General features: G+C 36.9%; 1 protein-coding gene across 13 annotated transcripts in view; it reads right to left on the bottom strand.

Moving 5' to 3' along the window:
• Positions 1-15,195, bottom strand: part of ASCC3 (activating signal cointegrator 1 complex subunit 3) — a 217,716-nt gene that overhangs the window by 13,135 nt on the left and 189,386 nt on the right. For all 13 annotated transcript variants that reach the window (XM_045573232.1, XM_036413368.2, XM_045573227.1 and 10 more), the window contains one exon: positions 14,175-14,399. In XM_045573232.1, coding sequence (XP_045429188.1) covers positions 14,175-14,399 — 225 coding nt within the window. The remainder of the gene's footprint in view (positions 1-14,174; positions 14,400-15,195) is intronic.

The raw sequence follows: 15,195 nt of genomic DNA, 5'->3' as shown, positions 1-15,195 counted from the left end.
AGGAGTTAGGGGTGATCAGGTCAGCAGACAGAGGCAGTTAGGGGTGATCAGGTCAGCAGACAGAGGCAGTTAGGGGTAATCAGGTTGGCAGGCAGAGGTAGTTAGGGGTGATAAGGCAGGCAGGCAGGCGAGTGGTCAGGAACCAGCAGTCCCAGATTGCAAGAGGGTTGCCAGATTGCTGGTTTAGGCCTGGTTGTTGTGGGATTGAACCTAAACCAGCAGTCGGACATTCCCAGAGGGGTCCTGGATGTCATTTATTGTCCATCAAGAGTTATGTTACTAGGTGGATAAGAAGATGTAGGTCTGAGGTCCATTATTAAAGTTTTCTAGACTTCAGTTTTAAAAGTCTGTAAATGATAATGTAATGTACAACATGGGGAACAAAGTCAATAATATTATAATAATTTTGTTCAGTGCCAGAGGTTACTAAAATTGTATTGGTGATCATTTCATAAGGTAAATGGATGTTGAGTAACTCTGTTATATACCTGAAAATAATATATGTCAACTATACTTCAATAGAAAAAAAAAATCCCACCACACCACAAGAAGAAATAGTCTGTGAACTTGGTCCTTAGTGTCTTCAGGACTGGCTGCAAGGTGTCTTGGTGAAATGGCATATCCTTCTCAGCATTCTGATGACTTGCACCCTCTCCTCCTCCCTCTCAAGGAACCTGTTCTCCTTTTCCTCAAATCTCCAGAGAGCCAACCTAAAGTATGTAGTGATAGTGTAGGAGTAACAACAATCAGGTAAAAATAAGATAATGACAAAGATTGAAAATGACTAGATAATGGTGCTACTTCTGTTCAAATTAAGCAACAGAAAGATAATATACTATCAGAGTTTGAGAGGCATATTTATTTAGTCTATAATGATAAAAAAGGATTTTAATTAATTTATAAAAACAAACTGTTATATATAGACTGTCTTGAGAGAGAAACATACTATGGAAAGATCATAAAAACAATGAGAAGCTGAGAAATTCATGGTCAAGAGAAGCCTAAAGAGACATAACAACTGGATGTAATGTATCTGAAATGAGACCCTAGAATAGAAAAATAACATTAAGTAAACTGGAGAATTCTGAATGAATATGGACTCTAGTTAATAATAATCAATATTAGTTCATTAATCATGACATAAGTACCATGTTAACCTAAGTTAATAATAAAGGAAAACTGGGTATGATTATTTGGGAACTTTGTTCTATATTTGCAACTTTTCTGTAAATCTAAAATTATAAAATAGAAAATTTAGGGGAAAAAAACAACTATGGAAATTCATCCCAGGCAGCCTGTTAAAACATTAGTTGTTAGACATCTGCTAGGAAATAAATGCACTACTTAGTTGAAGAGCTCCCAGCAGTTTTACAATGATGGGAAAACCTGAAAAGAGCTTTTTTAATAGAAAGGCACACTCCTTTCAAGGTTCAGGTCAGTGGTAAATAATGTCCCAATATTTTGTCAATAATTAAAATGCTATAAATATGTTTATAAGAATCTTTTTCAATAGCAACAGTTGTTCACAGTAACTTTCTCCTGAACTTTTACCCCCAGAAGGTTAGCATTCAGGAAGCTCAGCTGCTGTCTAACAAACTTAATTAATCAAAAAGTCATTTCCGAGTTGTAACTATGAGTAAAAGCGCTTCAAGTGTGCTAGCAAGCCTACAAGTTAATCAAAATGCTAATGCAGTACAAATTAAAGTTGTGATTAACATTTCACAGTAGCTGCTTAAGTGAACTGATCACACAAATGGGTTAAGCATTACTCATTTCCTACAGCCCCAACCGGGAAAAGGGTTGTTATGTGGGTGTGAGGAGAGGAGCTGGGGGTAGAAGTATCCTTCATAATAGCATCATATCATCAATAACCCATCACCAATTGTCTTACAAGAGCTTACAGGTAGAGTCACCCCGGGGGAAATAGCCTTCCAGATTACATTACAGTCCTTGAAGGGAGATTGTCTATAAATCCATAAAAGTAAAGGTGTTTAATACCTCAAAATCCACATATTTGTGTTAGTTTTAGAAATGCTAAATGCATCAGCTCCATGGTGCTTCTGAAATGGGGAATGGTGCTTTGTTTTATAATAGATGGTGTTTTGGGTGTTCTGCTTTAGAATTAAAACATAGCTTTGATATTAGAAGATGATTCTGCACTCTACTGTGGAACTTTTCAGTTGGAAGAATAATCACTCAGGATTAAGTTCATTTAGAATTACTTGTTTTTAAATAGTCACCCATTAATAAAACTTCATCAGGCTCCTATGCCAAGACATGAGCTCCTGGCAGCTTGGGCAGGACCGCAGCCTGAATTAGACTTCCCCGCCTCTATGAATTTGATAAGGTCACACTAATGTTTACAACAGACTACTTGTGTTGGTAGACAATTCAGAATTGGCAGATAATCTTTAAAACATTATGAGAATCTACACATAATAAATTTCCCTTTTCAATCTTCTCCTAAAAAAGAACTAGATGGGAAAAAATGAACTATTTATTCATCCCATTTACCCATAACATACTGAGAGATATTATGTGCCAAGAATTATGTCCAAGTCACCTTAACAGTCAGTGACATTATAAATAGTTATTGATAAGGTTCCAGCATACCTTGCATGGTACGAAATCCTCCAAATGTATGCTCATAGTTTTAATATTCCTTGAAACATACTTATAAAAGAGATATATTTAAACACTTAATAGTGTAATTTTCATTTTAGGATTCTTTAAAGACTTGAGTTGCAAGTCTTCAAATTGTAGACTGCTAAATATGTATAATCCAATTTTGGAAATCTAAAAATTATTTACTTATAACCCATCTATCTTTTCTTCAAAATAATTTGAAGAAGCTTTCTGAAGCTTATTGTGCTATACTCTCCACATAAAGGTAGTCTGTTCATTTAGTCTAACTATAAGCATTTAAAAATATGAATACACAGAAAATTTTATCTACCATTTACTATATCAAAACATTATTAACAAGAATTAGACTAAGGACTTGACTAAGTACTCCTTTTGTTAAGCTTCGTAATATCTGGACTATTTTCATTGGTAACTGTATTGGACTCTGTGATTCTAAAACTTGTTCATTTACTTGACACTGACATTCTTCAATACACTGACAACCCACAGAGCCTTTGCTTAGTGCACCCATAGGTAAATATTCCTCAAAGGTTACATTAGCCTTTCTCCATGACAGCTCTACCTCCTGGCATTATCAAATATTTCTATGCTTTTAATTCCCGTTTGTAGTAAAGGGAATAATCTGTTAATGGGAATATAGACCCAGATACAGTCATAGTATTTTTCAGTTTAAAGAATTGGGCCAATAAGAAATATTCATATAATCGTATCTTCTTTTGTTTGCCTTATCGGATATTTCCTATTCTCAGATCCTAAAATGTTCATATATACATATCTTGTTATTAATTAACATACTTTTTAAAAATAGGCTGAAGGTGCAATTTTTTTTTCAGAATAGTTGTGGGTTCTAGAAAATTATAGTAACTAGTTATTTTACATGTAACACACTTTTAAAGTTTATTAGATACTGTTATAAAGATAAAAATATCAAGTTATTGTTTTGAAGTTTGGGCTAAACAATAACTCCACAATAACCTTTTAGCAATTTGATTTTGCAAATGTAAGAAGGTTCTCTAAATGGAGAAAAGTATACAAATTGCCTTTATTCATGCAGCTTATTAAAGTTATTTTTTGACTAGCATTTTTTATGACAATTGCTCAAGTTTATTAATTTGAGTGTTGATGAACTACATATTATTTCATCTGTGAAAGAGAAGATAGAAACTCAGTAGTTAAAAAAGAGTTGGGCATTATGGAACATCCTATCTAATAAAAGAGTAATATGCAAATTGATCATCACTCCGCTACACCCACCAGCCACGCCCACCAGCCAATCGGAGAGAGCATGCAAATAAACCCAACCAAGATGGCTACAGCCACAGAGAGCAGGAGGGAGGCTTGGGTTTCCCAGGCAATGGAGGAAGCCAAGCTTTCCGCCTGCCCTTGCTGGCCTAGGCCTCCACTCAAGGCTACAGTTTCAATTATAGAAGGTAAACAAATGCAAACAGAAATGGCGGCAGCCATGGAGCTGGAAAGAGCAAGAGGCTAGCATTGCCCCTGGCAATGGAAGAAGCAAAGCTTTCCACACACCCTGAATGGCCCAGGTCTCCACTCCATGCTACAAAATTTCAATTGTATAAAGTAAATAAATTCCAGATACCAGGGCCTCCACTTGGGTTGCCAGGGGGCATGGCCAGCCTGCAAATCACCAGAGGCCCCTCACCCAGGCTTCCCCATGCTCCAAGGAACCCCCCTACCCTGATCCAGTACACCCTTCAGGGCAAACCAGCTGGCCCCCACCCATGCACCAGGTCTCTATCCTATCCAATAAAAGAGTAATGTGCAAATTGACCATCACTCCAACACACAAGATGGATACCCCCATGTGGTCAAAGATGACTGTCTCCATGTAGACACAAAATGGCCACCACAAGATGGCCAGCAGGGGAGGGCAGTTGGGAGGAACCAGGCCTGCAAGGGAGGGCAATTGTGGGTGATCAAGCTTGCGGGGGAAGGCAGTTAGCGGTGACCAGGCCGGCAGAGGAGGAATGTTGGGGGCAACTGGGCCTGCAGGGAAGGGCAATTGGGGGGACCCAAGCCTGCAGGAGAGAGCAGTTGTGGGGACCAGGCATACAGAGGAGGGCAATTATGGGGGGGGAGGGGACGGACGGACTAGGCCTGCAGGGAAGGGCTATTAGGGATGACCAGGCCTGCAGGGGAGGCAGTTAGGACAAACAAGCTGGGTGGGAAGCAGTTAGGCATCAATCAGGCTGGCATGAAAGTGGTTAGGGTATGATCAGGCTGGCAGGCAGAAGTGGTTAGGGGTAATCAGGAAGGCAGGCAGGCAAGCAGTTGGGAGCCAGCAGTCCTGGATTGTGAGAGGGATGTCCAATTGGAGAAGGTGCTGGCTGGGCTGAGGGACGCAACCCCCATGCATGAATTCTGTGCACTGGGCTTCTAGTCTATACATAAAAAGCTCTCGCTGATGCCAATCACACATGTGTGTTTCAATCTGTCATTGTTGACCATGAATTTGGTTGACACTTCTATTATAGAGATAGGGTGAATTGTGATATTTAAATATTTCTTCTAATTAATATCCTTTCAATATGCACGGATCTGTACACTGGGACACTAGTATAAAACAACAGCTTCTATATTAAAGTTAGATATAAGAATTTATAAAACAGAGGAAACCATCATAATATAGCTCCTTAAAGATCTTCCTTTTAGGCACTAAATCAGATACATTATTATTAAGGCAGGTCCCCTAGTTTACTTTTGCCTATTTCCATTAGGACAATGGAACATGAATTTAATGTGTATAAATATGTTCCTTAATGTAGAATATAGAACTTTATACTTTTACTCAATAGTAAAGAGAAGATGTCTGCTATCATTTGGAGAGTTGTTAGTTCCATATCTTGGGGCAAAGAATTTCTAAGCTTGACTATTGCTACTAACGGTTTAAAGATTTTCAGAAAAGGATCATTGAGATGGACAAAGGCTACCACCAAGAATTCCCCATTAATGGTGGTGGTGAAAAAAGCCAGTGAAAAAAGCCAATAATCCAACCTGAGCAGAGAAGACAAATCTTTAAGAAGGAAAGAGGAACATAAAATGTGTGTATGTGTATTTTAACAGTAAACCTATGCATAGGTTGTTCTAGAGTGCACATACTATGTATTACAGGGTCATCTTGTAATTCTGTTGGCATTCTCCTTTCTTCTATGGTTGTATCTCCAGTCTGACTTTCCCCCCATTATTTCCAATTATTGTAGTTTTACTGAAGAATGTGGGCAAGTAAATGATTAATTCATGGTCTATAGAGCATAATATAAAACCCTCAAAAAGAATCATAAGCAGTTGATACAAAAGAAAAAAACAAACAGCATATCAACTGGACACTGTAGAGTGATATAATAAAGCAGTTACAAATATCAATCATATCAACAAGTCCCTCTTAAAAACTGGTTAAAGTAGTTATAGACAGACTGTTGAAGAGGGAACTGGAGTAATTAATGGAAGGTGGTTTGAGTATACAATGAGAAGGAGGGATTAATTTAAAAATTCTTAGTTTAAAAAAAGAGGAAATCACTGTGAAGTTCTCACATTTTAAAACAAATTCTGACTAGCTCACAAGTACAATTTTAAAATCCATCTTTATAGGACAATGGAATCCTTATATGATTTGGCTTAGTATTGCATTTAGGTAGTTTTCATGTAAATAAAGATGATTTTAATGTAAAGATTTATGGCAGTTTTAGAAAAGATCAGAGATATTAGAGCAGGATTTAGAGTCCTGGTCTCCATATGGACTGCCTTACCATATCACCTTTAATTTATTTAACTTCTCTGAACAACAACTCCTTTATCCTTTGATAAAAGACAGTGTGAGGGAGAGAGCTAATCAAAACACCAGGCACTTATCAGCAGTTCTAGCTTTACCATCACAGTTGGAAAATTTAGACAAGTCACTTTATTTTTTGATACTTCTTATTTGTAAATCCGCCCCCCCCCCCCAAAAAAAAAGCTAACAAAGTTTTTCTTTGGTATATTTGGCACAGAAATTATGTCACATCATTTACTACATTCTACGAATATGTTTTAAAGTTAACATTATCAAGAAGAAGAGCTCAAGGTGAATGGCAAGAATAATCAATTCCATAGTTGTCCAATTTATAAATTAGAATATTTTAAGAAGATTAAAAAATTGAGGTATGTACAGAAATTTTTACCCTTATTTTTGTTGAGTGGGATGGAAATGGAAATGCTCATAATAGAAAAATATTAAAAGGAACCATGATAAAAACACCTTAAACCAAAAGAATCGACACAAATGACCTTGATTCCTAACTTCAGATGGGTAAAAGAGAAGACAAGCTATATTGTGTATTCTGACTTAAGCCAGAGTAAATTACCACTACAACAACTATTGTTTTCTTTTGCGAAAGATAACCTAGGACATAGGTAGTCAAAACTACAGTTTTCATAATCTAAATGATGGCTCAAGTAAAAGGTGTATTTCTAGAAAATAAAAGTAGTAAAAAAAAAACAAAACTTTAGTTAAATGACCATAGAAAAGCAAGGAAATAAAAGAACTATTGAGAATGAGAATACTAAAATAGACTTAGTTATTTGATTTCTCAAGTTGTTATTTACTTTAAATACTAACACTAATGGACCACTCTTTTTTTTTTTTTTTTTTAAATATATTTTATTGATTTTGTACAGAGAGGAAAGGAGAGAGATAGAGAGTTAGAAACATCGATGAGAGAGAGTCATCGATCAGCTGCCTCTTGCACACCCCCTACTGGGGATATGCCCGCAACCAAGGTACATGCCCTTGACCGGAATCGAACCCGGGTCCCTTCAGTCCCCAAGCCAACGCTCTATCCATTGAGCTAAACCGGTCCCAGCTAATGCATCACTCTTGTAAGATACTATTTTACTCAGGCACTGGGGTTAAGTGACTTTCCTAAGCCTTATACTAACATAGGAGCAGAGTTGAATTTATAGAAAAGCTGGCGGCACTGAGTCCCACATAGAAAACATAAGGTCATGCTAATGTCCCATGAGGGCAGTAGTGTAATTTTCAATCAGCCAGCAGAGCTGTTGCTTGGAAAACTTCTTGAACTAATGCTTTCTAAGGCCAACAGTATTCACACATCAAATGAGAATAGGGTACAATCATTAAAATGGTCAATCAGCCATGGAAAAGTTTATTTACTCTTAACTTTTGCTCAAATTTTCCAAGGGCAACCCTTATATTCTTTCCTTTTCCTGGCTTGCTTTTATCAGAATCTTACAAAAAAATTTCAGAAATAAGAGATTTAGGGTTGAAGTTGGTTGCCAACTCAGGACAACAAAGTTTCTTTCTGGGTGACTTCTGAAAAGTCAAGTCAACATTTAAGAGGGTCATCACTACTGTTTGTAATACTACATAATAAAAACCTAATATGCTAAATGTCCGGTTGTCTGTTCAACGAATCAAAGCATAATATGCTAATGATATGCTTAGGCTGCTCAACTGCTCGCTATGACACACACTGACCACCAGGGGGCTGATGCTCCAACAAGTAGGTTATCTTGCTGCTGAGGTCCCGCCGATCAGGACTGAGTAAGATGGGCTGGACACACCGTGGATCCCTCCTGGGGTCCCTCCCTGCTGGCTAACCTCCTGCATACCTCCCCAGCGCTGATCATACACCAGTGAGGCCCCTAAACCAGACCTGCACCCTCTCTTGATCCGTGAGCCCTCAGGGGAGGTTGGAGAGCTAGTGTCGGCCTAATCCCACAGGTGAGGCCGAGGGACCCCACTGGTGCACAAATTCAGACATTGAGTGTGCAATTTTTCTTTATTATAAACTAGAGTTCGTGCACCAGGACTCTAGTTTATAATAAAGGAAAATTGCACACTCAGTGTCTGACAACAGAGAACTCATTAAATAAACTATAACCTTCATGTGAAGGCATAAAGTGCAGTCATTATGCTGAGAATATTTAATGTTATAAATTAAGTTAAAGGTTATAAAATAACACAAATAAAAATTTGTAAAAAAAAAAAAAAAAGTGAAAGGACATGTGTATTTGTAAATATACAAAGTAATGGAGCATCTAAGCCTCTAAAGACAAAAAAGAACTATAATAACTATTATATTCTAGCTAATACATTTGTTTTCTGGAGAAGGAAGGCTTAGTAATTCTAAAACTGTATCAGGTGTATGCAAGAACTGGGGAAATAAGTAAATATATTTTGATAAGTGAGAGTCAGGTTTCTCACAGGTAGAGAAAGGAGTCATAAATTAACAAGGGGGGAACTAAAATGAAGCTTTTGGTATTGGATTAGAATTGTAGGTATTAAAATGAACTCATGGTTTTATGAATACAAATGTTATTCACACATATAATCATACATACACTTATAGATATACAACTAGATATAGATGTTTGTGTAGTGTACAGAATTTCATTTCCTAGTCTTGCCCACTGAGTGGGTCTAGAGGCGAAGACACCCAGGTAGGGATGGAGTCAACAAGTGCTCAGCTTTTGGTCTCTAAAACCATGCTCTGATAAAAAGAACCAGAGCTCTTTGGAAAAATGGCTGATTCTAGGCCTGGGATAGGGGAACAAGCACAAGATGCCAAAATGCGAGGTGGTGTTCACAAAATGATGCGGCATGTCAACGTGATCCAGGACCTAGTGGGAGAGGCCCCAGTGGCTGACACTGGGACAATATAGGTAGCAAAATAAATGACAGTAATGGATTTTACCTCGTAGAATAAAACAAACACTCTATATGAATCTATACTTACATAAATAAATAAATAACTAAATAAAGTAAGTAAATAGAGAAAGTTCTTTTTTTTACAGTAAATTCTGGGAATATAGGAAATCGAAACCATAATAATAATAATTATTTCAGACAAAATTCACTAATGGATACTGAAAATAATGGAAGAAAGTATGATGAGAAACAGAATATTTGCATAATCTCAAACCTCTAAGTATCTTGCACAAAATACCAAATAATTACGAAAGAAAAAAAAGAAACTTTGCAGTGGAGAAGTCTGGCAGATACCACCATGTGCACAGAGTAAACGCCACCAGGTATGAGACATTCATGTCACATGCTTCCTGATGATACACTGAGAGGGTAAAGCATCATGTCTGTGGTATTCTTGCCAGTAATATATAACTTAAATGTAATTATGAGGAGAAATTAGGCAAACCCAATGAAGGGATAACTCTATAAAGTAACTGGCCAGTACTGTTCCAAGTGCCAAGGTCAGGAAAGTCAAGGAAGTATCCTGGTCCAGAGGAAGGGACGTTAGTGGAGTGAAATTCAAATTGATAAAATATGAATGAAGCCTGTGGATTAATTAATAGGACTAGATTAGTATTGAGGCTAGATAATAACATTAGGGAAGCTGGGTGAAGAATATATTAAAATGTTGTTACTATTTCTACAAACTTTTTATACTGTATGTCTAAACTTTAATTTCAAAATAAAAAAATTAAAAAGCATCTTCATAAAAGATTAAAGAAATAAAAAACCCTCATATTAATGGGGGTGAAGATAAAATTACTATCAATGACTAATTTTAATGTTTTTCCAGATTTGCTGCAATGAAAGGTATTGGTTTTATAATTAAAGAGAAAACTATTCTCTTTAGATATTATAAATAGAATATCTAATAGAGGTTAAAATCCTGAATTCTTTTCCCTTTTAGCAAACTTAGAAATAGGCTCCTTTAGAAATTGATTATTTCTTTTATCACATAGCCTGAAAATCACTACTGTCTGGATAGTGAAAAAGAAAGTACTAGCAAGTTGATTAAATAACTTTTAGATATGCTACACCTATATACATCTATTAAGTATATCTACATGTAGAAAAATTTAATTCCTCCTGCAACTTTTCTCCAATCCTTTCTGACCCCAGGGTTCATTAACAGGTCAGTGTTTAAGGAGGGAAAACAGTTATAGAAAACACAAATGGGTATCCAGGGCCCTAGAGAAAATGTTAGGAACTTTAACCCCTGTTTATAAAGTGTGACTAATAAAGAGTGGCAAATCATCTTCCTAGAGAGATAAACCATGTGTTGGTTACAAAAAGGGTGTCAAAAAAATTTATGTGTTTATTATGCCTTACTTCCCTTCTAATTCCTGCTAAGTTTATGGTTACTCTAATCTTAGGAAATATCCCTATTCATTTAAATGATAAAACAAAGTTTTTTTCTGATAATAAAATTGTTAGAAACTCATTTTAAAACATTTAAACATTTTAGAGAAGCATAAAGAATAAGTTAAAATCACCCTAAATCCTGCTACACAGGGATGGCTACTGTTAATCTTTTAGTGAACACTATTCTGAATCTTCTCTCTGAGTACATATTCACATACAGATGTAGATTCTCTACACAGATGTAATATTTATAAATGAAATTGTAATATTCTGCAGTGTTCTATAGCCTGAGAGATACTTAGGTTATTTCCAAGTCTTCAATTTTGCAAATGATTCCATAACGTACTTGTACAGAAATCTTCACAGACTCATTACTCTTACTCTACTTTTAAAATCATCTGAGGTCTTTTGAAAATTTTAAAAATTGTTTCTACTACAGAAATGTCATAAAATGTAGAAAATCAAAATCTCTTAAAGTCTCATTTGGCTATGCTTCTCCTACCCTGCTCCTCTCTCAATCTCCCAGTAAATGGCAGCCCCAGCCTTCCAGCTGCTCTGGAGAAAAGTTTTGGAATCATCTTTGGTTCCTAACTTTCCCTAAAAATCCTGTCAAATTCATTAGCAAAATCTGTCAATTCTCTTAATATATATATATATATATATATATATATATTTTCAACCAATTCTTACCAATCTCACTCATACCAATGTGGCCCAGCCACCTTCAAGTTCTAAAAATTATTAACATAGTTTCAAATTCTACACTGCAACTAATCTTTAAAAAACATCACATGTCAAGGTTTCATATGTATCAAAGAAGAATTTCCACAATTATCTGAAAAGGCTATAAAATACTCGTCTCTGTGAGGTTGGATTTTCTTCATACACTTCAACTAAAACATATTGTGACAAACATTGCAAAAAGTGACTAATCTACCTGATTTCTATTACCGTATTTTCCGGCGTATAAGACGACCCCCTAATTTTACAGTTAAAACATAGGTTTAGGCCTATATTCGCTGTATAAGACTACCCCCCACTTCCGAGGCAACACCAGTTCTTTTTTTAATAGACCGCCTCTCTGACTCTGGCCAATCTGAGCAGGCTTTTTACTAGAAACCGGTTACTAGAAACCGTCTTATACGCCGGAAAATACGGTAAGCAAGATATTAAAGACTAGAGGCCTGGTCATAAAATTCATGCCCGGGTTGGGGGGGGGGGTGTCCTTTGGCCTAGTCTGCACCCTCTTCAATATGGGACCCCTTGAGAGATGTCTGACAGCTTGTTTAGGCCCAATCCCACTGGGCTTAAATGGGCAGTAGGACATCTGTCTCACAATCCAAGACTGCTGGCTCCCAACCACTCACCTGCCTCTACCTGATTGCCCCTAACTGCTTCTGCCTGCCAGCCTGATCCTAACCACTCCTCAGCTGACCTGAAAGGTCCTAACTGCCCTCCCTTTCTGGTCTGGTCCCCGACAACTGCTATCCTCTGCAGGCCATCTTGTTGTGGCTATCTTGTGTCCACATGGGGGCAGCCATCTTTGACCATATGGGGCGCCATCTTGTATCTTGGAGTGATGGTCAATTTGCATATTACTCTCTTATTAGTTAGGCTAATTGCAAAAAACAGAAAATACTACACTTTTCACTAATTTTTATTGTTTTGGAAAATAGTTTATTTTTAATGAAAAATCATGTTATTTATATTAATGTATGGTGGATTATTATTGTGTTTTTAAATGAAGTAATAAATACTTGAGAATTTCTGTTTAATTAGTATAGTAACTATTAATAAATATATCCCACATAACCATTAGTGAACCACTGCTCTAGTATCTTCCCTCTCATTCAGAGTAAAATCCAAAACCCTTACCATGATTTACAAACTCCCTACATGACTTGACCCATTTTTTCTATAATTTCTTCTCCTACCCCTCTCTGACCTCTTTTCTAATCACTCCTTTCCATCTTTTTCTGCAATGGCTCCTTGATTTCCCTGAATATATCAAGTAAGTTCCTACATGAGAGTCTTGGAACTAGTTTTCTCAGTGTTTGGAAATCACTCCCCCAGATAAACTTGGGCTTACCCCCTAATTGTTTCTTAAATGTCACCTTGTAAGTAAGACAGTCCCTGAACACCACATTAAAATTGATGAAGCCACTGTGGAAAACTGTATGGAGTTTCCTCAACAAAATTAAAAATGAAACTGCCTTTTGACTCAGCAATCCCACTTCTGGGAATATTTATTCTAAGAATCCTAAAACACCAATCAGAAAGAAAATATGCATCCCTATGTTCATAGCAGCATTATTTATAACAGCTAGGATCTAGAAAAGCCCAAGTGCCCATCAGTAGATGAGTGTATAAAAAATATGTGGTACATTTACGCAATGGAATACTACATGGCTATTAAAAAGGAACTCTTACTCTTTATGACAACATGGGTGGACCTGGAGAGTATTATGTTAAGCTGAGTAAGCCAGTCAGAGAAAGACAAATAGCATATAATCTCACTTACATGTGGAATCAAATGAGCAAAATAAACTGACAAACAAAATAAAACCAAAGGCATGGATACATGGGACAGACTGACAGCTGTCAGAGGGATAGGGAGTGGGAGGGTCTGGGTAAAAGAAGGTGAAGAAATTAACCAAAGAACATATATGCACAGCCCATGGACACAGACAACAATGTGGTGAAGGCTGGGGGGTGGGCGTGGGGCAAAATGGGACATCTGTAATAGTGTCAACAATAAAAAAATAGTACCAATCAGCACCTCCCATCTTTCTATTTCCTTTATTATATATCACACATTATTATTATTATTTTTAAATAGCAGTTTTTACACTTTGACATATTTTTGTCTGTCTCTGTCATCTTTTTTTTTTAAATATATTTTATTGATTTTTTTACGAGAGGAAGGGAGAGAGATAGAGAGCTAGAAACATCGATGAAAGAGAAACATCATCGACCAGCTGCCTCCTGCACACCCCCCACCGGGGATGCGCCCGCAACCAATGTACATGCCCTTGACCGGAATCGAACCTGGGACCCTTCAGTCTGCAGACCGACGCTCTACCACTGAGCCAAACCGGTTTCGGCTGTCTCTGTCATCTTGACTGGAAACCCATGAGAGCTGATATTTTTCTGTCTCATTCACTGCTGAATGCCTAGTGCCTAGAAAAGGGCCTGGTAATAGTTTACTTTCAATAAATTTTAATCGAATGAATAACTGGAATTCATATTTGCTTTCCTTTTGAAAATTCTTGATTTGATTCACCAGGTTTTTTTTTTTAAATTCCAAAATAAAAATGTTTAAATGCAAGTATATTTAATTCTAAAACAACAAAAAAGAAGTGATGGAAGAAAATGTAGGTATTAGGAATGACTTTCATACCTGACACACTCGGAGAGCTTGGTCCAGGACAGTTTTAGTGTCAGTATCATAATCCGGGCAGGGCAGCATGGCTCGGCTGAGATGTGCCTGTAGCAGGAGATGTGCTTTGGTATGAGGGCTGTCAAATGAATGAGGGTTTGATTCGAAGGGAAGACATTTTGCCAGTTCACTATTCATATGATCTTCATTGTGCCTTACTGGCAAATCTGTGTATTCTTCTGCATCCTGAAAAACACACACATCCATATATATATATTACTGTGCTAGATCAAAAGTATAATAATTAATGTACTTCTTAGTTTTAATTACTGAAATTTAAAACATGGTTTAGAAAAATCATAGATAACCTTATCTCTTAAGAATTTTGCTTTGTTCAATGCTACTTTTAATATGTAAGGAAAAGCAAGTAATGTATAATACCTGTGAAATTCATGAATGCTTTTCTTATTTATACAGTAAACAAAAATAATACCAACTCTACTAGGCATCAAATATCATGCCTGACACTGGCCCCACATAGTGAGCTAGAGACTAAGCGCGCATCAGAGACAAAGTTCTATCAAGTTTAATGAATGTTCTATCAAGTATAATGAATGTTATGGTAAGTACAGAGTGCTGAAGGAACATTCAGTTTGGGAATTAGTTACTTTAGTGAGTCAAAGAAAGCTTCTTGGAAAAGTAATATTTAAGATCTATAGATAAGTGAAAGAAATAAGGTGGAGCTGGGATTAAGGAGGAACAGAATAAGGATTGGTGAGGTAAGAAAAGGGTGTACTATTTTAGATTAAATTAATTTGTTCAAAGTTTCCAGTTCTACAAGTAAGGAGCTTGGAAGCTACCACTCTGTCCTAATAAGTAAAAAGCTAAACAGACTAAAAAAAATCAACAAGTCTTCTTGGCTCCATATGAGGGGAGGACACAGGACAAACTATTGTCCCCACGCTGGAAACAGGCTAATTCAGGGAGTCACCGCTAAGAGGAGCAGAGATTCATAAGCTGAAACTGCCAGGGGAACCAGTGC

The sequence above is a fragment of the Pipistrellus kuhlii genome, unplaced genomic scaffold (assembly GCF_014108245.1).
Source record: "Pipistrellus kuhlii isolate mPipKuh1 unplaced genomic scaffold, mPipKuh1.p scaffold_m20_p_5, whole genome shotgun sequence".
Lineage (NCBI taxonomy): Eukaryota > Metazoa > Chordata > Mammalia > Chiroptera > Vespertilionidae > Pipistrellus > Pipistrellus kuhlii.
This window is presented reverse-complemented; position numbering and strand designations above follow the sequence as displayed.